The sequence below is a fragment of the Ixodes scapularis genome, unplaced genomic scaffold (genome assembly GCF_016920785.2).
Source record: "Ixodes scapularis isolate PalLabHiFi unplaced genomic scaffold, ASM1692078v2 PGA_scaffold2__306_contigs__length_199485367, whole genome shotgun sequence".
Taxonomy (NCBI): domain Eukaryota; kingdom Metazoa; phylum Arthropoda; class Arachnida; order Ixodida; family Ixodidae; genus Ixodes; species Ixodes scapularis.
In genome coordinates, this window is record NW_024609857.1 from 182,236,450 (window position 1) to 182,260,369 (window position 23,920).

At 41.7% G+C, this 23,920-nt stretch overlaps 1 protein-coding gene across 1 annotated transcript in view; it reads right to left on the reverse strand.

Moving 5' to 3' along the window:
- LOC115330581 (relaxin receptor 1) overlaps positions 1-23,920 on the reverse strand; it is a 174,437-nt gene that overhangs the window by 73,676 nt on the left and 76,841 nt on the right. Inside the window, exons 8-15 of the mRNA XM_040222712.2 lie at positions 23,192-23,263; positions 21,341-21,412; positions 10,532-10,603; positions 10,389-10,460; positions 10,233-10,301; positions 10,063-10,134; positions 6,497-6,568; positions 4,513-5,123 (exon numbers count right to left, since the gene is read on the reverse strand). Coding sequence (XP_040078646.2) covers positions 4,513-5,123; positions 6,497-6,568; positions 10,063-10,134; positions 10,233-10,301; positions 10,389-10,460; positions 10,532-10,603; positions 21,341-21,412; positions 23,192-23,263 — 1,112 coding nt within the window. The remainder of the gene's footprint in view (positions 1-4,512; positions 5,124-6,496; positions 6,569-10,062; positions 10,135-10,232; positions 10,302-10,388; positions 10,461-10,531; positions 10,604-21,340; positions 21,413-23,191; positions 23,264-23,920) is intronic.

Genomic DNA, 23,920 nt, shown 5'->3' on the forward strand with positions numbered 1-23,920 from the left:
AATCAGCCAATAAGAGCTCGGCCTTCTGACATCACCGCAACCCCTGTGCAAGAAGCAGACAAACTTGTGCTCCGCATAGGATTACGGATACTCAAGAGTGCTTTCCGTAATATAAGTTACGGAAAGCCTACTCTGTTTGGCCTTTTACCGACAACTTTTAAGCACTTTTACGGATACTAGAGCGATTTCCATAATAGGTTTTACGGAATGCATATTCCAGTCCGTTGTTTTACGGACAGCTCTTGAATGGCGTTACGGATGGTAGAGCACTTTCGATAATCTGTTTTGCGGAATGTCCTTTTGTTTACGGATTGTGTATATGTTTGAAAGGTTTTTTACGTTATTAGAATTACGGATGACCTTTCCGGCAGCGTAGGTGCCAGAGAATTTCTCCGTAAAAGAGGCAAAGTTTTTTACAGATGGGCTATTGGCACTATCGCTATGTCGCAGCTCATTATTATTGTTTCATGAAGAGCGCAGACAAAAAGTATCCGTGAGCATAGTTCAGATATGTCTGCTGCTCGTGTTCATCCGTGGAAGCAAGGGACTGCCTGTCGTAGCATGCATGCTTGCTCTCTAGCTTCAGCTGAGTAGCATACGTTTTGTGAATTAAAGTATACGGTCGTCCCGAAAGTTTCAGACATCGAGGGCGTTTCTCTGAAACATGCTTTGGGTGCACGTGGGCCCGCTTGTGAAGGAATGTCCCTGTTGCCTAAAAAAGACAAATTTCAAAAGTGATAGAAAAAAAAAACAAGAAATAAGGACTGGTACACACTTATTCCCTTGTTCGAATTCAATATGAGCAGCTGTCACCATTGCTGAGAAACCCTCAGCACCGGCATTAGGTTCCAAGTTGTTATAGCATTTTTGAACTTCTGCAATGGAAATGACGCAATAACATTGGTAAAATGTTTGCTCCAAAAGTGAGAATGTCTACCCCAAAACCAGTTTTTGCCTGCTACAAGAGCTCCAAATCACCATTTGTCAGTTCCACCATTGCAGTTACCACTTGCTTTAACTTAATTTATTCTAACTGTGCTGTTTGTTGTACCTTTTCAGATCGAGCATCGCGCAAGGCAGGCGTTTTCTGTGGCCTAATAAAGATACAACAGGTTCGATTTTGCATTTTACTTGTCATTTTATTGACTGTTCTCCTTGAAGTTAGCTTGCAGTGATCCTATGGCAGTCGAAAGTATGTAATAGTTTCTCTGGCAACGCTGCAATTTGGTTAGCCTATCCTATCAGCTCAGCAGTGATCACAGTCACACCTTCCATCAAATATGTTCCATCAAAGACCACCACAATACGTTCCATTCAAGACCACCACAATACGTTCCATCAAAGACCACCACAGTACGTTCCATCAAAAACCACCACATACGTAATTTGGGACATTCCATCAGTGGCAGTCAGACTTCATCTGATGGACCATCAGGGCACCTTCCACCAGGGCTGCTGACTGGCAGTCAGTGTCCCAAATTACGTACCTTGATGGAATTTTCAATAGGGTAGGCAATTCAGCGCATTAAAAGTCACAAGCAAGGAGGAAACGTAACTTGGTAGGAATTGTAGGTCGACTGTTCTAGAAAAAAGCTATTACGTTATTAAAACTGTGCAGTGTGGTAGAAAAGCCGCGATTATTTAGCCGAATAGCCGAAAAATCCGGTATAACTTTTCACTATCCGGATTATGGAACCGGAAATTTGTTTCTGGAAACCAGAAATCCACATTGTAGACAAAGGTATCATTTCTGAAAACCCAAATTCCAGATAGAATCCAGATAGAATCCGAATAGATTTCCAGTTCCATAATCCGGATAGCGAAAATTTATACCGGATTTTTCGGTAGGGTTTCTACTGGCTCTCTTGCGTTTACCGTCTTATATTAGTGTTTTAATATTGGTTTCTTATAGTTAAAGTGACCATATTTTCCGGACCGACTCCGGTCTGAGAAATCTGGGAAACAAAAGAAAACAATCTTGGGTAGCCCAAGATTATTTTCTTTTGCTTTTAATCTAATCGGCTATCCAGTCACTTGGGAGAGGAGTGCTGGCTCTAATAACTGGTCATGCAATTCATAATGCACTTTCACGGTGCAACTCGTTTTAGCATAAACTTTTTTTTTCTTTGCAGTTGCTGACGTTATTTGAGGTGACATATTTTTTTAAACGTAAACACAAATTTTGTTAAATTTTCCTTCCAGAGGTTCATTATCTCTTCAGGAGAGCTTTTTGGAAATACAAAGCATGTGACCCTCTGTTCTAAATTGAGTTCTTTTTTTTACAAGTTACGCAGTGTTTTCCGTATAAAGTTTGTATCATGCAACAAGTATTTGTGCCGTAGAAATGCGATCGGACGTTGATACTGATTAGTGGCGGTGTGATGCTGTCAACAAATCTTTGTAGAAGTATGCGAATTTAAAGGCGCAGGAAGCTTTCATAATTTCGACATCAAATTAAGGGCTGCCGGGCACACATCTCCGCTTTTTTCTAAAGCTATAATGGCGTAATAGTTTGTGGCAAACAAACTAAACGCAGCAGAGGGTACCCCTATCACAAGGATGGACCTTCTGCGCAGTTATTCGCATATTGCGCAAGGACATGGCGGTGGCAGAACGGCGACGCTGTCTTATCACCCGTCTCATCTCAGAGGAAGCCTTCCCGTCGCCCGTAGCGGATTATACATGCCTTGCATGTGACGTTATATGGCACCGTACCAGCCACCTTTGCTCCGTACCACGCTCCTATGCTTGTACAGAGCGCGACACTGTTAGCGCGAACAAGCGATCGCCGGTTTTTCCAGTTTTTCTTTTTGAAACCAAGGGATGTCATCCAAGTCATCATTGCTACGGAAAGAGCTCATTTAGTTATATAATGTAAGCGATGAAATTTCGTGTTTGCTAATACTATTTTGAAGTGAAATACAAAAATGCGCCGATGTCGTGTTCGCGCTAACAGTGTCGCGATGTGTACCTTCTGCAGCATATATTTCGCAAAATCTAATTTGTTCTTCTTGGCAAGCCTTACGGAGAAGAACACATTCGATGGTGCCAAATGCATGCTGCAGAAGTTGCAGGCACTGCAACATGGTTCGGAGCAATGGCGGCTGACACGACGTCAATCCAAGTCATGTATACTATCCCTTCAAACCACTTCAGCCTTGATGAACAACGCAGCCTGCACGCTCACGCGTCCAGCAGCTGGCAAGCATGAAGGCCGATGTGTGCAGAATTTTTGTCCTCTGACGTCCGTTTTGGGGAGGGTCAGGCTAATCCGGCTTGAGGTGTCCCGTCAATAGCACCCCGTTCATTGTCAACGTTTTAGGTTCCAATAAGGAGCAGTCAGTATGTTCCTGAAAGAATGAAGCCGGCCATGTTGCGTCAGCGCAAGCGGTTCCTCGTGTCTGCGTTTATTACTGCAGGGGATCATTTTTCTGCTTTGCCAACGGCTGGAAGGCGTACTTTGTCACGTCGAGGGTCGTCCGGACACATTCCTCTTTTGGATCCACCGAAAGATTTCGAAACATCAGAAGCCGAGCCCGATTTACAAGAGCAGAAGACCCGGCGCCCGGCTACTTCCGCAAGCGACGGAGCAAACGAGAATCGAGATGGTTCTTTTTTGACGTAGTGGCGCGTCACGCGTCACTAGGCAATGGCGTGCCACTGCAGCGATCGCTTCTGACTTTTTCGCTTTTTTTCGAGTTTAGGGATTATCTTGGATCAAAGGGTTGTGATATTCGGGCTCAGCAGTCACAAATAGGTCAGAATCAACCATTAACTTATTTTTTTTTCGAAAAGCTCTTCAGCTTCCCTTTAAGAGAAGTTCAATATTACGCACTTGAGTATTTAATTTGTCATTTTAGCGTGGACCGTTTTATAGTTAAAAAATGCACGCAAATGTTATCAAAAATTAGCTAAGAGTAACTCGTTTTCTTTACAAATTGTTTAAGTGAAGTCTCATAGTTACAGCGATGACAATAAGTTATCGCGAATCCAGACAATGCAAACCAAATTTATTTTGAAAAAAACAACAACAAAGTAAAAGTAACTTGGAACCTATGAGAGAAAGATCAGCGGACTCTAGTGTTTCTCAGTCTGCTGCAATGCTCTCAGCACTCTAAATGTATGCCGCCAGGTATCGCTCGTTACGCCCGTGTAGATCACCTTATGAACAAGAAGCTTAACTTCACTTGCATTTCTGCAACCGAAAACGGCATAATCGATGAGTGCATGACAATTTGTGACCCACTAGGTTCATACCGATTGTACCGTGAAAATCATGAATGCCTTCGATGAGTTCCAATTCCGCCTTAAACTAAATACAGTTTCCATGATTATGGTTTACGTCTGTAAACAATTGTACCATGTCAATTGCTCTCAAAATTGCTTCTAAGAGAGATAGTAATCACGAATTCAATCCAATAAATCGCTTCTACATTTCGGTTTTAGGACTGGTGCCAAGAAGATGACTACGAATGCGAAACTCTACTTGAAGTGAGCAAAAAAGAGGATTACCTCTGGAACCCGGGTCGTGAATATGCAGCGGGAGGCAGACACCGTTGCTGCCGTAAAAATCCTTGCCATAGTAGTCAGGCCAGAACATTGGCACGGCGGCCATCAGCAAAGTAACAGTCCAGATTAGGGTCATGCAGCACCAGGCGAACTTGAGCGTCCTACGCTTGAGTGAGAGCGGATACATGATGGATACGAATCTGTCCACTGTGATGACTGTCAGGGTGAAGACGGACGCTTCACTGCTCACTGTAGAGAGAAGGCCCGATGCACTGCAGCCCCAGGAGTGGCGCCATTGGTAGTCGTGTCGGACGTACTCTCCCCTGAAGCGGACATCGTGCGAAGCGATCACATTGAGGTAGACTCCCATCAGGAGGTCGGCGAGCGCCAAATTCTTGATGTAAAAGGAGTGAACATCGTTCTGTTCTCGAAGCACCATCCGCCCCACAAGGACCAGCACGTTCCCGAAGCAGGCTACCAGAGCGACCACCCAGACGGACACCCTCAGGACCACGTTGTCGAGGAGGTGCGCCAGAGAACTGATGCCATCGCCGCGAGGCTCACAGACGCGGACGTGGAGCGCCGAAGAGCACATGCTGAATTCGCTGAAGTAGCTGGAAAAATGACGATGTATTCTTATGCAGGTCGCGGGCATCGGAAGAAGGTTTTTTTTTCACAAAATGCAAGTTATAAAAGCTGTGCTTTCACTTATGTTTATGGTAATTAGCGGCTGTGCTTCCATACTGTGCAATTTAACAAAGCCATATATCTGCGTGAAGAAGGACGTGTTTCACCTCATCTTGTCGTAGTTATACGTTAAAGCATCTTTGAAATTGTCAGCTGTTTCTGAAGTGCCAACATTTAACTGCAAAATTTATACTAATTTAATTAGTTAAACATTGCAGTAACCTTATTATCGTATACCGATTTCAATAATTTTTTTCAGAAACACGTCGGAATGTTCTAAATCTAGCCTGTATGTTCCAATCATTGACACAAGGCAGAATTACGCGAGCTCACCTTTAGCAGTACATGGAAGGCAACGACGCTGTCTGTCGGCCATGAAACTGAGGGAGAGGAGGAGACGAGAGGGGACGTCAGAATGACGAGCTCTGATTGGTAGGATTAGTGGGTAGACCTAAAGCCTTTGCCTCCACTGCAGTCGTGGAACGTATTCGAATGCAAGAGCCAGACGCCGGACGCCGGCTTTCCGCGTTCTAATGCGTTCGGTGAGCGCTATGGCGACAAAGGCAGCTAGCTTTGGGTCTACCCACTCATCTCTCCAACCAGAGCTCGGCGTTCTGACGTCCCCTAGCGCAATGTCGTCTCATTCTCTTCCTCAGAGTTTCGGCGCTTTACAAAGTTCTGTTGTGATCGTTGACGACGATTTCACTTTTATTTTATTTTCTCAAAAGCTTTGAATCGTGATGTTTTTTTTTCCCACTATTTTCTTCTTTACTTGAGTGTTATGTTTTCAGTTTGTTAAATCTAAAATAAAATTTTAAAATCGGTACCTTACGCAGATCAGTGCTAGTAATGTTAATATCCTGAACCAGTTTTTTTATCGTTATATAATCACCTGCACCGAGTTTTCTGGTTTATATTGTCGATTGCCCAATACCGTGATGTTTATGAATAACGTATCTTAACCATATGAATATAAATTCAGCCTCTTGCGATATATGAATGCCTGAACGAAGCTGTTATCTTAAATATCTTGTATAAAAAAATTGTTCGCTAGTAAAATTAAAATAATATTTTTTTTTGCTTTTTATGTCGTGAAAGTAAGAAGCTCGAATTATGATCAATTAAATTGTTTAAAAGAATAACCTTTATACAATCAGAATTCCACTGGTCAAACAGAAAACAGCCTCAGTAGCCAGTGTTACAGTACTCCCCTGATAATCAGCTGTTATAAATAATTAACTAGTGAATATTGCTTTAATACTGTCTGCAGCTCGTGCTCAGTACAAACGTATGAACTTACAGGTGTGTTATGTTTGGGAGTGGCTCGAATAAGGCGGCTGAGCACGTTTGGAAGGCGTTTTTTCGAAGATTTCTGAAAATAGAAAACACGCAGATGTAAAGCAGCGTTGCAATTCAGGAATGTCCCAATATATAGACATTTTCATTATTCACCTTCGGTGCGCTGTTATATTAGAGCGCAGCTCTTAGGCGCCCATTTTCACGCTGAGCGGCGTCGGTGTAACCGCGAGCGTTGCGTTACGGGATGGCGCAGTTTTCCCGCTAAATTTAGAGGAAAAAGTAAATTAATGATGAGGCCACGTGACTCCAATTTCCCCGCTAAATCTAGCGGAGAAACTGTATTTGTTCATGGGTACCATGACACGAAGTCAGGTGACGTCATTTTCCCCGCTAAATTTAGCGGGGAAGCTGTGAGAGGAGGGGAGGGTATGGAGAAAAGGGGAGGGAAGGGTACGGAGAGGGAGGATAGAGTACACAAGAAGAGGAGGGAAGGGTACGGAGGAGGAGGGGAGGATAGGGATGGAAAGGGTACGAAGAAGGAAGAGGACACTGACGAGGAGAAGGGTGCAGAACCAGCATGTGAGGACAGTTATCTCTATCTGTACATATATATACAGTTTTTACTTTAAGCTTTACTGAGTTATAAAAAATACTGAGAAAGTTACATTTATGAAGCTCGTGGAGGTAAATTATACGGCCAAGGGGACACTATGTGGGTGACTAATATTTTCGATAGGTCGGTTAATTAATTAAAATTCGTTAATTAACGTTTTAATGACTGAAAATAGATATGTGTTTCTAATTAGAAACCTACTGAGCGTCATCGAAAACCACTAAATCAACTCTTTTTGGGACGACTTGAAGCTTGTGGGAAACTCGGCGGCGCACCAAAGTTACCACTCGTGCAGCTCGCGCAAAGCTAGCAGTGGCGGAACGCGATAATAATCTAACCTAAGGTGGAAAAGCGCCGAGAAATACATGGACGGACAGAAAGACAACAGGACAGGGCGCATATTAATACCATACCAACTGGCTCATATTAGTACGTTGTCACTGATAATCTAATCATCCGCGCTCCGCAACCGCTAGCCTTGTATCTGCTCCACGCATGGTAACTTAAGTGCAGTACTACGCGTCTCACGCTCTCAAAATCTGTATGAAAATTACTGATTTTGTGGTTTTTGATGACGCTCAGCATTTTCTAATTGGAACCATATGTCTATTTTCATTATTTAAAAAGTTAATTAACAAACCATAATTAATTAGCCAACTGATTGGTACGATTAGGCCCTTATGCTATCTCCCCCTCGTCGTATAAATCATTTGCATAAGTCGCGTCAGTGTAACTTTCACGGCTTGTATTACACAAAGCTTTAAACTTTAAAAAAAAAACTATCTTTTTTTTTAAATCGTTATTAACGTGTATCGCAAAATCAAATACTTCAAGAGCTGCACTCTAATTTTGTATTGCAGAGATTTGTAAACGTCTTTCGTTTTTTGTCTGCTGGGTACCGGAAGGAGTTCTGAGCGCGCGCAATAGGTCTTTTCCACGAAATATAAGACGCCGACCAAACATGTGACAAAAAACGCTGTAATTGTCTTTAGCCCTGCCTCAAAACCCGATATAACTTTTCGCTATCTGGACTATGGCACAAGAAATCTCACTGGAATTGTTACTGGACACTTGAAATCCTGATTGCAGATAATGGACTGATCTCTTAAAGCCTGAAATCCAGATAGGATCCAATCAGATTTTTAGTTCCATAATCCAGATAGCGAAAATATATACAGTGATGTCTCGCTAATATGGACACCTCCGTTCCCGCAAAAAAATCGTCCATAATGTGAGTTGTCCATAATAACGAGACAAAAATTCACGTATTTTCCCAATTTGTCCCCGAAAGTGGTGTCCATTAGCGGGATATCCCCATAAACGGGGTCCATAATAACGAAACATGACTGTTTTAGGTTTTTGGGGTAGCGAGGTAGTAGCACTTAAAAAGATACTCACTAAATCGTATCAATGATTAGACACGTACGTCATCACACTACTCATCATTATGCATGGCGAACTAGTGTTTAATATCCAAGGTTTTAACAAATATACGAATGTTTGATAAACCTGAACAGAGAACAGTTTACAGTGTTGACATACTTCGCTTCACTGAAATATGACGTTACCAAACATACGATTGAAATTGCTTTGCTACCCTCTAGAAATATTGCCAAAGCTTTTCTCATGGCTAGCAGAATCGGTCGCAGGCCTTTAACGTGCACTCGAATTCGCCTACAACGTATATTTAAAGCTCTAAAAATAAGATTATTTGCTAGAGCCTTAAAAAAAAAGTCACAATAAAATGCCCTAGATGGTTTGCTATATTTCGTTAATAGCTCCTGCATCACATGACCATAAAGTATATATGCTTTTACAGAAATATTCGCCCTCTTGCTTTATTGTGCGAATGCGTTTCTAAAATATAAAGTAAAAGCGTCATCAAGAGCAGGGGCAGATACGGGTATCTTTAATTACAAATAAAACCCAATTAATTTGTCTTTACTTTAATATTGTAAAATGATTTTTTTTTCTTTCAGCGCCTTTAGAACGGCGGCACAAGAAACACATGCCCTGTTGAAATGTTCGCAATAAGTTTACCTCTAAAACTGGCTGATGTGACAAAACAGGTAGATATAAAATTCAAGATAATAAAGAAACAAACAGAACGACCTATGAGACTCCTGTAAAGACCCAGCTTCTCTTGGATATTTGTTTTGAGTGACCAATACCAATAGGCCGCGAATAAATACGGACACATTTGAAATTAGATTTGTTGCATATGACAAGTCGATAGTCAGAGTTCCACGAATATGCGTGAAGGATAACGTTACTAATAAAATAAAGAAACACATTTTTGCGTCACTGTTTCTGTAATGAATTGGTTGATATATTTGGCGCCTATTAAATGAGATGAAGAAATGTTGGCGGAATAAATGTATATTGTGCCTGTTTCTATAAATTATATCAATGAATATGAAAACGATGAAGCGAGAATATAGCATACACCAAACCAGTTCATCCTATTCACGCGGACTGGCTCAAAACCCCAAAAGGATCCGACATACCTAATATTCTGTCCCCTGCGGCTATGTCATAGGTGAATTGTTTAGTCGCTCGCTGTTAAATTTTGTTGAACATGCCATGCCACCACAAAACATGCGTTGATCAATATTAGGCATGTTCGGAGCATGATACAAGAAAGTATTGCAAGTTTTAGTAATGCAATATGCTTATGCAGGCCATAAGGTAGTTTTTCGCATGTTAGTTCTTTTATTATTTTTCTTTCATCTCGTCAACTTTTGTATTCAGTTTTCGCTTCAAAAAGTATTCGAGACAAATTTTATTTTACAATGTCATGCAAAAGAGAACAAAAAAACGAACTGCAGCTAAGTGTATGTGTAAATATTAACTGCACATTTTGCAAACGTGTGCTACTTCTGCGACTTTTTCCTTAGTCTACCACTTTTCTGAGGTTTACATCCTAATGATGATGTTCCCAAAGTTTTACTCACAGAGATTGCATGTTCCCAAGTGGCCAGAATGTCTCGTTTGGTATCACGTCAAGGTTGTTGCCTTCCAAGTTTCTGAAACACATGCAAAGGATGCTCGCACTTTCCGACATCATGTTGAGCGAGTACACGTACAGGTCTAAAACAATATTTGCGATTGGCTTAATGCGTACAGAATGCGCAGACTTTTCAGTTCCGTGAATGGAGTCACCAGGACCGAGATCCTGTTGAATGCAAGGTTTCTAAAAAAGAAAACACAAGCACAAAGTATTACTTCAATTTTATAATTTTTTTCCTGCAAATAAAATCTGGAACAAAACGATATTTACAGAATGTGAAGTGATGTCAATCCTGAGAGCCCGTTCGTAGTGATCCGCGTCAGCCTGTTGCCAGTCAGTGACCTTCAGAGAAGTAGCATGGCTAAAGGCGAGTATGTGGGAGTTGCACGGATAAAAATGCACAACTTACTTACAGCATATGTAGCTTTTCCAACTGATGAAATTGATTCGGTTCAATAGCTTCGATTTGATTGTTGTCCAGCATTCTAAAAGATAATAAAGAGCAACAACTCTATTATGCAGGTCTACGTAAAATGGCGGCCTAAAAACTTAATTAACTGCACACCATCGTCTATAGCATTACACATAGCTTTAAGCTCGTTCCAAGACCTACTGAAAAATATATACCACGTTCCATAAGTATTGTCCTGAAAACCAGTAGAGTAAGAAAATAGAATAAAAAAGGTACCGAACATGGAGAGACAAACTTTTAACGGACCAAGGTGAAGTAATGTACTTGACCCATTTCCTCCCCCTTCTCACTTTCAACACTTTTAATTAGAAGTTCGTGGGCCAGGCTTATAAGTTTTGTTCCAAACGACCTGCTAATTAAAAAGCCCCAGCGACAGCTCTAAAACGGGATTCCCCAAAGGCCCTTTCAAGCCCAATTAAGGGTTTATGTCGTCACCTCATTTCGCAATTAATAGCGGACAATTTTTTTGTGTGTGTTTTGTTTAGCACGTCAGGGCTGGGTTGAAGGTTGATTAATAACAAAAGTTAGTGTATTTGTTTGTAAGACATGCCAGAGCCTTAGTGGTGAGATATTAAAACGCCCTCTCGGGATTGAGTGTCGCGTGAATTTGATCAACGTAAAAAGTCATATGCATGCGGTTTTCAATGGGTTTTTGTCCACACGATGGAAAAAATCTTGTCTGCATAAAGTTAGCTACAAGTACAGTCACTGACAGTATAGGAAGCCCAAAGCGCCAACATTTTTAATGCTCCGCGGACAATGAGATATGGCATAGAAACGTCATGATAATAAACCCCTCCTTGCGGTTTCTAAAATGTCATTGACTTTACAGGCTGTCTTTTTAGGCTTTACAGATTTGTTTAAGAAAATACTTAAAAAGTGAAAGCACTTTACAACTCCATGTAACGCCGAATTAGAGCGCAGCTCTTGAGGAGGAGGGAAGGGTACTCAGAGGGGGGGGGGGGTTATGTGGCCTCGGGGGGGGGGGGGGGAGGTCACGTGACCTCGGGGGGAGGGGGTGTCCCGTGACCCCCCTCCCTCCCCGAAGGTGTCCGAGGTCCTCAATGGGTCCTCCCGAAGGAACCCGAGGTCCTCCCGGGGTCCTCCCAAGGTCCTCCCGGAGGAACCCGAAGTCCTCCCGAGCTCCACCAGAAGGAACCCGAGGTCCTCCCGAGGTCTTCCCGAAGGTACTCGAGGTCCTCCCTAGGTCCTGCCTAGGTCCTTCCGAGGTCCTCCCAAAGGAACCCGAGGCCCGCCCGAGGTCCTCGTTGTGGAGGGGGGTGGTGCTCGGGAGGGCCTCGGTTACGCCGACGGCGACGCCGCTCAAGCCGGAAACGGGCGCCTAAGAGCTGCGCTCTAAAACTTCAATAATGGCGAAGTCTGTGTAGGTGAGTTCTGCGACCAAGGAGACATAACATAGGGGGTTAATCGTAACGGTGAGTCGAAAAATAAAATAAACTTTGGTGATTAATATTTTATGTAGTATAAATAAACAAATTGTTCCAATTAAAAACTTGCTGAGCGTCATAAAGAAAACTGCTAAATCATTAATTTTTGGAAGGACTTTGAGCGCGTGGAAAGAGCGGTAGTGCTCGAAGAGTACTCGTGCAACAGGAACAAGACTGGCAGTGAGCAAACGCGGGGAACAAGAAACGGAAAAAAAAACCGCGCGGACATGTTCTCGTCCCGGTAGCTATGCTGCTACATCACCAGGGGTAACTTTAGCACTCCACTGTGCTTTCTAAGTGCTTCAAGTCTTTCTAGAATTCACTGATTTAGGGATTTTCAATGATTCTCACAAATTTTATAGCTGAAACCGTAGTTTATTTTCATCACATAAAAGTTGATAAACAAATTATATTTAATTAGCCAACTTATAATGACTATAAGCCTACTATGTTATGTCCACCTGCTTGTAAAAGTGACCTGCTCTGACCGCATCAGTATAGCTTTCACTGCTTTTTTCTTTTTAAACAAATCTCTAAAAAAACAGAAAAAAAACGACCTTAATAAATCTGCCCGCACCTCAGGTATGTACTTCTAGTGAAATAAGCTATTTTCCTTTACATCTTGGTAGAGTTACTTTATGACGTATACAGCTCCATTAATTAATAAATCGATTGAAACATTTACCGCAATCTCAACACCTTTTAAAGCACTCATAAAAACGCGTACGTGACTAATTCCTGTGGTAATATATTATTATCGACGTTACTTTAAGGTCTCTAACATGTAACATTATAGCCATTGCATTTAAGACATTCGATTCAGTTAATGGTTTATCACCATGCTACATTGCGCAAGCGTTTTTTTTTACTGTTTGTGTTTCTAAAACCCGGCCAGAACAGCCTCTTAAAAACTACCTATCATAGAGAAATCGTATTGAAACCTAACAATTGACTAGCTGTCAAATGTTAAAGTATATTGTGAAAAAAAAACATATAAATTACCTCTAATTTCTTAACTTTTTATTGTAAAAAATAAACGTGATGGTTTCATATCACCAATATTGAGTTAAGAGCACCAAGCAAAACTTAAGCGCAGCACCGGAATTTGTGTTGATCTTAGAGGCGTGCTACTCTTTCTCTTTGGAAACAGAAAATATTTCCGGCGATTAATGATTATTTATTTGAAGTGAAAAACATATCCGTGTCTTCACAGAAAGTGCCGAGCATTTTAAAGAATGAATAAAAACATGTCATACTTTGTTTTTGGGTTGGACAAGTGTTTTTAAATAATGACATGCAAGATACCATAATTAAAATCTGTAGTTAATTTATTATATGAATCGTAATTTAATCCTCTATTTAAATATTAATTTCAATCTCAATTTCAGTAACCATTTCACGCACAATGCTAATTTCAATCGTTACTTCAATTAAATTCTGAGCCTTGATGTTTTTTTTTGTTTTTTTTTTCTCTTTGCCCTCGTTCAATAAGTGTTTTTCTGCACAGAACTACACTAAAACAGTACATTGTATAAAGGCTTGGAGAGTGTGCATTGTTTTTTATGTGTCCCGATAATGCATTCATATCTTGCGCGGCATCGCATTTTTTCTCTTATTACCACTCGCACTTTCGCACCTCCAGCCTTGTGTCTGTAGCAGAAGCCGCGACTTTCTCTCAGCGTCACGCTTTGAACGAGCTTGAAGTATTCTTAAAGTTTGCTGATTTGGTTGTTTTAGATGACGCTAAGCAAGTTCAAAGACGCATGTCTTATTTTTGGTATTCAGAACGTTCATTACAGGCCAGTCTAATTAGAAACTAAAATTTACGAAACGCTATCTGGATTCCAAAACGTTTCCCTACTGCATCAATCGCTTTTCTGTACGATGCGTGGTTTCATCAAGATCATTTGGAGCCTTGTTTGGTGAAACATCAGGAATACGCAGCCTTCGCGCATACATTCATTAGGAACCTCTTGCAGATAGTTCGCAAGAGCTTTGCGGTGTTAGCGGAAGCGAGCGAAAGTGGGTGCTCTCAGGTAGCATAAATTTGCTGACGGACGCGTTGCCCATACATTCATTAGGGAAATTTCGCAGATCGTTCGCAACAGCCTCGCCTTGTTAGCGGAAGCTAGAAGGAGTTTTGCTTTCAAGTACCATGAATTGCTTACGGGCCCACAGGACCGCTTTCCAGAGCTTACGGTCTACAGAAAATTTCATAATAGGATAATAAGTTTTAGCCGTGCTAGAGTTACTGGTTACAACTCAGGCGACCGAAAAGGGGCCGTACGAGCTGTTCTTCTCATATTCATATTCAATTCTAGAATAAACAAATTTATAAAAAAATGAGTACCAAACTGATTCCCAGCGTGAACCTGCCGCCGGTCCCGCCGAGTTAGTTTTAAATTGATTGAATCAGCGCTCGAAGAAAAGGTTTAATCTCCTTGGTCTACCAGCCCAGACGTTGAACCCTCCTCTTGCATGCATGTTTTTATAGACCACCTGTATGCATATTTTCTTGCTCCAATCTGCAACGCGTGCCGAATATGTAACTAAAAGCCCATTTTGCGCACTAATCCGAGGCGAATATACGCGGCTCTTAGGCGGTTGTGGCGATATAGTCAAGTATTTTGTATGAACTGTTTGTATAGGAAATGCCACGCCGTTGTTAAGTAGGCGAACATCTCATCCGGCCTGCAAACGAGAAGGTTCTAAGTCTGAAGGCGAAAATACAGGGCTCCAAAGGCACCGCCATGTCAGATGGCAGCAGGAGAAAACCTGTTGCTGATTCCTTCGTAACCTTCGAAAAAAAAAAAAGAGATCGCAAGCTAAAAAAAAAAAAAAAAAAGAACAGAATCATTTAGTTAGCCATGATTGCTGGTTTCCTTCTTTCCATTAGCCTCCTCTGCAATTTTCGCTCTGCCGAAGTGGGAAGAGAGTGCGTGTGTGTGTAAGGCGGGGGTGGTCTTGGTCGGAGAGTTTTTGCTGCCTTTCTTCGCTTACGACAGGCTATAGAGCACCCTGCACGATTGATTACCCGCAACATGGAGGAGACGATCGATTCCCTCCGGCATTAGCAAACCCCCGTGGATATAATCGCCTTTCACTCTTTCTTGTTGTGTTTTGTATTCAGGGTATCCTCCTCACTTTACTTTCGCGAGGTGTTATTGCCTCCCTGGACATTCTATTGCTTAAGTGAGGACTAGTCAGACATTAAACCGTTTTTACACTGGGGAAGGACGGTAATGATGGCTTTCTTTGTAGAGCGAACAATATTCGTACATTCCTAAATGTATATAAAGTAACAAAAATTAAACATCACTATGTATAATGTGTCAGGAACAATAAAGCATTACTTTGAAAAGACTTGAAACAAAGAAATTATTTCTTTTAGATAACGTTGAAAAGGTCGATGTCAGGGTGTGATTGAAAAAGGATTGCTAGCAACGCGATTACGTCAAACCTACTAATCATCATTTTTTTTATTCGACTTATCTGACACAATCTCATACATAAATCGGTTGCCCGGTGTCCGAATACGGACGCCCTACCAGTTGTCTGAAGTCTGAAAACTAATGCACGGACAAGCCAAATATATACGGCCTTGCGTATAAACTGCTTATAATCAGGGTGTCGACCCGAACCCGAACCGAAAACCGGATCAAAACCGTTATTTTTGACCGAACGGGAACAAAACCGAAACCGAAATCGAACGCTTCATATTGAACCCGAACCGGAACGAAACCATAATGTGATGTGGCGGTTACCGGTTCAACGAAAACGGTTCAGGGCCAGTTGTGTCAATAATTGGTCTAAATGGGAAAAGTTGCGGGCGCATATTTTTCTTATCTTGTCAAGACTAATCCTGCATACTGAGATATATTTTTATATTTCGTTTTTATTGCATACGTAATAAAAAAATACATCGTCGTCTGGGGAGCTTTAACTTTCCTTTGTTTCTTGGATGGACCCTGGCGGCCCGGTAGCGGCGGCGGCGATTTCAAAGCACCGCTTGGCCGCTTGGCTACGAAATGTCCAAGTCTCGGAGCGGATTGCGCCCCCCTAGGCACTGAGGCCTACGCGTCCGCGAATGTTTGACCTCAAGATGGACCGTAGTTGCGCTCGAAAAGCCATTTAGCCAATCGAGCACCGAGAGCGCACCACGTGACCTTCCGCTTGAGTGCAACGACACCCTGGAGGAGAGGGAACCAGTACCGCGCAGCACCGGCCGTATATAGTTTTTAGGGTCGCCTGTGGTTCATTTCAATGAAAAACAATATTTTCTTCAACGTTCTCAAAATGTTACCTTACAAAAAAGAAAAAAAAAAGAGAGAAAAAAACATGGGTTGTTGGAGGCAAGGTTACTCGGCGATGATTAGCCGTCGCGCCGCGCCCTAGAAGGAGGCCAGGGGGAGGAGGAAAAGAAAGAGAAAAGAGAAAACGTGTCTTTTTCTTTTTTGTAGGTTTCTTAGACTAGCAAGGCCAGCATGCCGCCTGTTCAACCATTTTCTCATTTTTGTTTGAAATCCTCTTTCATCGTCTTCAACTGAGCATTCGAGAAACAGCGTTCGCTGTGGTGGCATTCTCAGAACTTTGTTCGGTGGCTGACAGTAACGAATGACCCGGTCTGAGTCCCTCAGCACGGGTCATTTGCATAGAACGTTGTTTGCGATAAAAAGTCAAAGCGACTATAGAATGCATCGCCACGAGATCTTTCGAACTGCGTTTTTCCGCCGAAATCCGAAGCGCTGTCCAGATGTAGTCACATTTCATTATACGTGCGTGTGCACGTGAGCTGAGCAAAACAAACCAAAACATATGGAGGACAAGCCATCTAGCTAGGGACCTTTCAGCCCTGCGTGTGATCTTCACAGCCCAGCACGTGCGTGTTTGTCGCTTCGGAAAGCGATCAAAGCATGCGCTATACGCCCGAACACTAAGGATGGCATGGGCCACAAGCTCTTTTTTGGAAAAGATTATAGACCCATCCAGAAAATACGCCCTCGTATCGCAGGGTTTGAAATACTGCACAGCTGCGTGTGAAAAAAGACACCATAAAAATGGAAAGCCCCCGATCGCTTATATATATAGTTCACTTAAGAATAGTAATATACAAGCAATAGCCTTGCCACATTAATTGTGTCTTCTGCGCCGTCACCGTGCAGAGCCTTCATATCTGCCTGAACAGGGGGTAGTATTGGAATGGGCCTTTTGCAAGTATCTCGTGCTCAGAAAGACTGCAGGAAATGCTCCGTCAATATTCAAAGGTCGAGTTAGGAATCGGTTCGAACCGGTTCGCGCTTATTAAAACCCGTAACCGGAGCGATATTATGTGCGCTAGCCTAAACCGGAGCTGAACCGGAACAAAGTACAATGCTACTGAACCCGAACCCGAACCGAACCGAAATAATGACCGGTTCGACACCCGGCTTACAATGAATGTACAGTGCAGTGTTCGAACTGCTACATTTGCGGTCTTCAGAAGTCGTCTCATTAGCTGGAAGTGTAATTATATAATGCGTTACACTTCTAATAGTTTTTGACCGCATACTACGCACCACTGAATGTCCGCCTCAGTACTTTTTTCACGTTAAAACAAAACGCAGCCGAAGCTACAAATTGATGGGGCCAACCAAAAAGCAAAAAAAAAAAAAAAAGTGTATACTTAAGGACAAATGTTATCTTTTGGTTTCTCTGTTATAATCGGTTTAACTAATGAAGTGTAGTGAAAACACCGTGACCATGCGTATGTGTGCCCGCGTGTGTACGTCTTCTAGCTTTTGACAGCGTTTTTACTCATGACGAAAAGAAGTATGGATATTGCTCCATTTCGAATGCGTAGCAGAACGACTAAAGCCTTATATTTGCGTTCTTGAAAAACAGCGCACCGTTAGGCTGATTCAAAATAGGATTACAGTAGTTGGTGCATTGCGTGCGCTAACTAAACCTCAACTCAACGAGAAGCGGAAGTCCGGTATGCAGGCTGATGGATTAAAGCTCCAAGACCATCCCCTGTCGGTTTCATTATTGCGAGGCTTTGTGCAGGCGCGCATTAGTCTAACCATAATTAGAGTGATGCACGATCCCATGATAATTATCATAGTGAACTGGCGGAATCGCACCTCCAGCGGAGACGAAAGATGCGACATTAAGGCGTACTGAATTACTACTGTGAGCCCCTTGGAGCAATGCACTCGATATAATGGAAATATTAAAAAAAATATTAATTTAAGTTTTAGTTTCATGAATACCATGAAGAAGGGCTTTTTACCATTCACTGAGTACTACCTTTTGTAGCTGATTGTTAATTTTAAATATATTGCATTACAAAAATATCCGTTGAATTGCTCATTACGTGTTTTATGGTATGTATTCATGATTTATATTGTTATTTCTATGAGTTCTATATTTCTAGCTATTGTTTTGTGAGATACACGTGTCTATGGGTTCACTCTTTATGCAAGTAATAATTGTTTGTCTTAAGTTTTTTTCTTAGTTATATTCTTGTATGTTTGAACTGCTTAGGTTAAGGCTTGTTTTGCCGTACATTGAAACTGTGTTTATTTGGTTGAAAAGATTGTCCATTCCTTTAGCTCATTGCTATAACGTTCTTCATTGAGCAGTATACAAGGGTGAAGGGGTTTTGTGAGTTAAGTGTGTTGACAATCTGCACCCCCCCCCCCCTCCTTCCCGCTCTCGCCGGTGAATCAAGACGTCGGATTAGAGGTTATAATTAATACAACTTTTTTTTTTTTGACCGCTAGACGGATGCCAGGAGATTAGAGCAACTCGGTGCTGACACGTTAAAATGTTCGCGTGCCTCTAACGTTTGAGTGCAGTAATACAAAGTAAAGGATGTGTTGTGCTTTGTATTTTATGAGGGCTAACTAACGCCATCAGAGAATGGTGTTAGTGCTACTGTGTAAGAGGAGGTACTAGCAGAAAGTACAGTGAAAAACGTTTTACGATAAGTGCGCACCAGCTTTATGTGGCATTAAAGTAATGGTAGGCCTGTAGGATATGAGTAATGTCAAGCTCAAATGGAAAGCACCAAAAATAGGTAAAAAAAACAACAAATAAAATGTATACCCAAAATGAATAACTTGTAGCAACAGGCTAATAGCCTATTATTGCGCCTTCGCCTGACCTCCGTTCTCGAAAATTCGTATTTAGGTAGCTAGACTACATTCTTGTATTCAAAACATTCATTTATCCTAAATAAAAGAATATGGTTCACTCTCTTAGTAATCTGTGCATGTATTCTATCGAACTGAAGGAGGATAAGTTAGGAGGTTAGGTTAGTTGGATTGCATTAAACTATAAAATGCTAAAATCGCAACAATTAACACCCCCCCCCCTTTCCAAAAAAAGAAAACGCAAAGGTTTAGGAGTTTTGTGCAGAAAGACAGAGCGATCTTGCTGTTCAATGTGTTAGCATTAGTACCCACATGACAGGGAGAAGCTGACAGCGTCTGTCTGTGGACAAAACATACGAAGGGGAAGCACGCCGCATAGAGAGGAGGAGTGTAGTGAAGGAGAAAGGCGAGAGGGAGGTGACGTCATGAGGCGGAAGCCAATAAGCTCACGGGGCGACGAGGCGAGAGGGAGGCGACGCCACGACGCCGAAGCCAATGCACGCGCGGGTGCTGGAGCGAGCCTGAAGTTGCAGGTGTGCGGAACGCGCATGCCTTCGTTTGTGCTACAAGAATTAAAGGAAGATTCATTGGTGGACTCTTATGGAATGCGTTAGCACGACCCCTTGAATTGTCACGCACTTTTGGGAAACGCTAACACTGATCCCGTAACGAAGGCGAAAATACGCAGCAAACAATAGAGGATTAAAAAAAAAAAACATCAAAAGAGTAAGCCAGAACAGGAAAGTGAAGGAGACGGCGTTAGCGTTTCCCAAAAGGGGACGTGTGTGGCGTTTCCTAGAGGTTATGCACCAATGGATCTTTCTTTAATTGGAAACAATATGTACGCTGAAGTTGCGCATCAAGACAAAAATTCGCGGCTTTGTATAGTTACACCCCTGTCAAACACACTTTTGAACGCAACTTTATTATAAAAAACGGCAGCCGAAAGCGTGCAACCGCACTCTTCATATTTTGGTCTACATCAAAAATACCATTCCATATTTTTTTTTGGTTAAATGTTGCCTGTGTCGCACCAAGAATCCCGTTTCATCGAAGAGTGAAGCAGCTCGCCAATTTGTCACCATGATCAAGCAGCCACAATTCCTGACGGCGGCCACCAAATCAAAAGAGAACGCTTCCTTTCTTCAACATTCGCGTGCCATATATGTTTGTATGACGTACATTTCCCTAAATAAAAATGAGTTTCGTATACCACGCCAACCTCGCTCCGAACAAATTTTTGTTTTTATTATTCCAACAATCTATATGTACACTACGCGGCACTGTTAGCGCAGTCGTGGTATCGCCGTTATTTGTGGTTATTCCGAGAAAATTAAAGGGTTACCATGAAAGGTGATAGTGCGGTTTAACGTTACCCATGAGAACAGTAACCCGAAGTAAATTTTGACATTGGTTAATATTGAATTTAGGTAGAAAATTAAAAAAAAAGCTCTGATGACGTGTTTTGCACTAACAGTGTCGCGAGTGAGCAGAGCCATCGCTGTGTAGGAGTGCACTTTATTCCTTGTACACTGTGTATTCTTTTTATATCTTAGTAGAGAGCGTCACCCCAAAACAATTTGAGATTTTTGTTTCATGTCAATACCGTAAACGCATCGTGGAACGCTGCGTCTATGGCAATATGTAGAACTAGCGCTCTGGACAAAACGGCAGTTTCGAAGGCTGTCGTTGTATGTTCAAAAGTTCTAATAAATTTTCTGACATTTTCAGTGGGAAAGTGGGAACCGACGAAGCCCGGAAAAAACATGGAGATTAATGGCGACAGGTTCTGGGAACGGGCTTCGTTTTCCACTTGGATTCTTCAGAAAATTGCTTATAACTTTTGAATAAGCTTATGTCAAGCTTTGAAACTTTGCATTTGGATCTGCTCTACTAGCGCTACATTTAGAGGAAGGCTGAGCGTTCGGCAAAACTTTATAAATGCGATAAACGACAACATTGTAGTTCGAATTTATATTAATAAAACTGTTAAGCTGATTGCCTCTCTCCCTAATTGTTAAGGCGATTGCAGTGTCAACAGAATCCCTAGCAGGTGGGCTCGCATTAGAGCGGCACTTCATCCACGTGGGTAACGAAAAGTGTAAACAGATCCTATTCCTGCCGTGTCGAAGCGGGAAAGAATAGCTGCTTGACGTTGATTCAACTTACAACTCCGTCAGTTCTTTGAAATGCTTGAAGAGATCCGGATGCAGGCGCTTGATTGCACAGTTGCGAAGATCACTGTAAATAATACACACAGTGCTTTTGAGCCCTCCGCACTAGTTTGTTCCTCGGCATAAAATGGAAATTCTTCACATAGCTTATTATGCCTCTGGTGCATACGAAATGAGTGTATTTTAATCTTACTCACTGCATATACGCTCGAATCTCTTTTGCAGTGTCTAAGGCTGTCGTCACGTCATCTAGTTCCATCTGGCACATAGGTACGCATGAAATATGCTTCCTTCGAGGCTTGCGAACGAATGACACAAAAAAAATTAATATTGTCAAAAAATGCGGTTTGCCGCTAGACGTTTTTTTTTTTTTTTTTTTTTCCTGTGGCGCGTCGTCATTATTTTGGTATTTTTACACACCCTACAGCGCACTATTGCAAACAACACTCACTCCTTACACACGAAAAATAAAGCAAAATTCAAACAAACCGCGCTGACTGACAACTCGTTTTTATATATAGTTTTTCTTCTTCTACCTCTTGCACTACCAAAATTCCCGAATTAAGTTCGGGAAATTCAGTACTGCAAGAGGTAGAAGAAGACAGAGTATATATAAAAACGAGTTGTCAGTCAGCGCGGTTCGTTTGAATTTTGCTTTATTTTTCGTGTGTAAGGGGTGAGTGTTCGTTGCAATAGTGCGCTGTAATGTGTGTAAAAATGAGAAACCAACTCGCCCAAGCTGCTACGTTAACAATATTTTCTGTTCTCTTCAAAACTGTACGTGTGCAACCTACATTTGTGCTACGTATGTCGTCACGATCTTTTCGTTCATAAAAATGATAAAGCATACACGCGCCTCTCGAGTGAAATTCAGACGTGTGAAGTTTTCTTACTAAATGATGACAAAGTATGCAACAACGTTTGAATAAACGCACGAAGATAATTGCATTCAGTTGCCCAAATTCTGACAAAAACGCAATAATGATAAGGCTGGAGGTAACAAATTAGTGTCGCTCAAGTAATGATTTTCGTAATTATATCGCATTCGTTTAAGGTACATATTATATGTTCTCGATAAGGCTACAGGTTTATTGAAATTTTGTGAAACGTAAATTAGATCCTCGTATTTTCTTGTTTTGTGAACCAGTTGGCCTTGATTCAACGCAATGTGTCTATAGTTCATGTATCGCGGCAAAGGCGCCAAATGTAACATATTCTTAGATTCACTTCCGTAGCAGTTACAAGACCACTTGTATTAACAAAGAAAGTGCGCGCATTCCTGGTGCAATCTTTCTCTACAAGACAGTAATATCCAGGAAGCTCAAAGGTACCGAAAGGCGACACAAAATAATAGGTTACTTCTGTTTATACCACACAGTCTGTCCTTGTACTAATGTTCTAAAAGTGATAGGAGAAAAACAAAATGCACTATATTTTTGACAGGTTAATTGATAGGCGATTCACAAGTATAAAAAGAGTTTCCGGAAACATGATTTAGAACTTCAAAATGAAATCTGAACTTCACCATCAGAGCATTAAATCGTGCTGCTGAGATATTAGAGTAAATTTGAATTTCTTAAACTACATTTTGTATCGTTAAAAATTAAGGCATGCAAGATATCACTGAGAAGTGATTCATTGAAATTCTAAAACTTCCCTGTGTCAGAAAAGGATTCAACGATTGGTTCATCATATTACACGTCAAAACACACACAAAGAATCGATAATCTATCAGATTCCTCTATCACGTGCCTCATTATTTTAAAGTGTGCTTATTTTCAGCTTTTTGTGTTTTTTTAATAGAAGTACACCACAGCGAGTATGCCGTTTTGAATAATGTACTCACAGGGTTTTCAGCTGCTGCAGGCCTTCAAAAGCGTCCGGTGACATGTCGGAGATAGGGTTGTGAGACAGAATCCTGTGTAAATATTGTTATACAACGGTTAATGCTAAAAATTATATTCAAAACAAGTGACAATTAAGGCAACCTTCTAACAATGTTTTTTCACACTATAGGCCCCAGATTCATATGAACAAGAGGCGTCGCAAGCCGATTTTGTATGCAGGGTTACTTTTAGCGTTGTCAACACTTCACATTTCAGGATGTGAAAGGTAAGAGTGAGGGGTCTCAAAGCGCGAGTTCGTGGACAATTATTTGGCGCGTGCCCGCTAACATATCATTTTGAATACAGCAGAGGTGTGGAGCCTTCCTGTACAAGCAGATTGACGCTATATTCGCTATAGGATATTATCTTAGAGCGGTCGTAGGAAGCTCGGCCATTATCAAATCATGACACTCTAATAAAAATGGCAGAACTCCTCTGAGTAACATTAGGAGCCCTGCCGCCATTGCGCATATCTTCGTCAGTACAAGTCTAGTTAAAGACGTGTAAAACGTGTCTAAACCCATATGTTTCCTATCTGTGACTTCCTCCACGTGACTAGAAACATAATCACCCAAAATAGATATCAAGCCCGCAGCTTCGTTTCAGCTGCGTGATCCCTATTTTTTTTTTAAAAAAGCAATTACTTTTTTCAAACTTACGGGAATACAAATCGTGCGTTTTCTCACAAT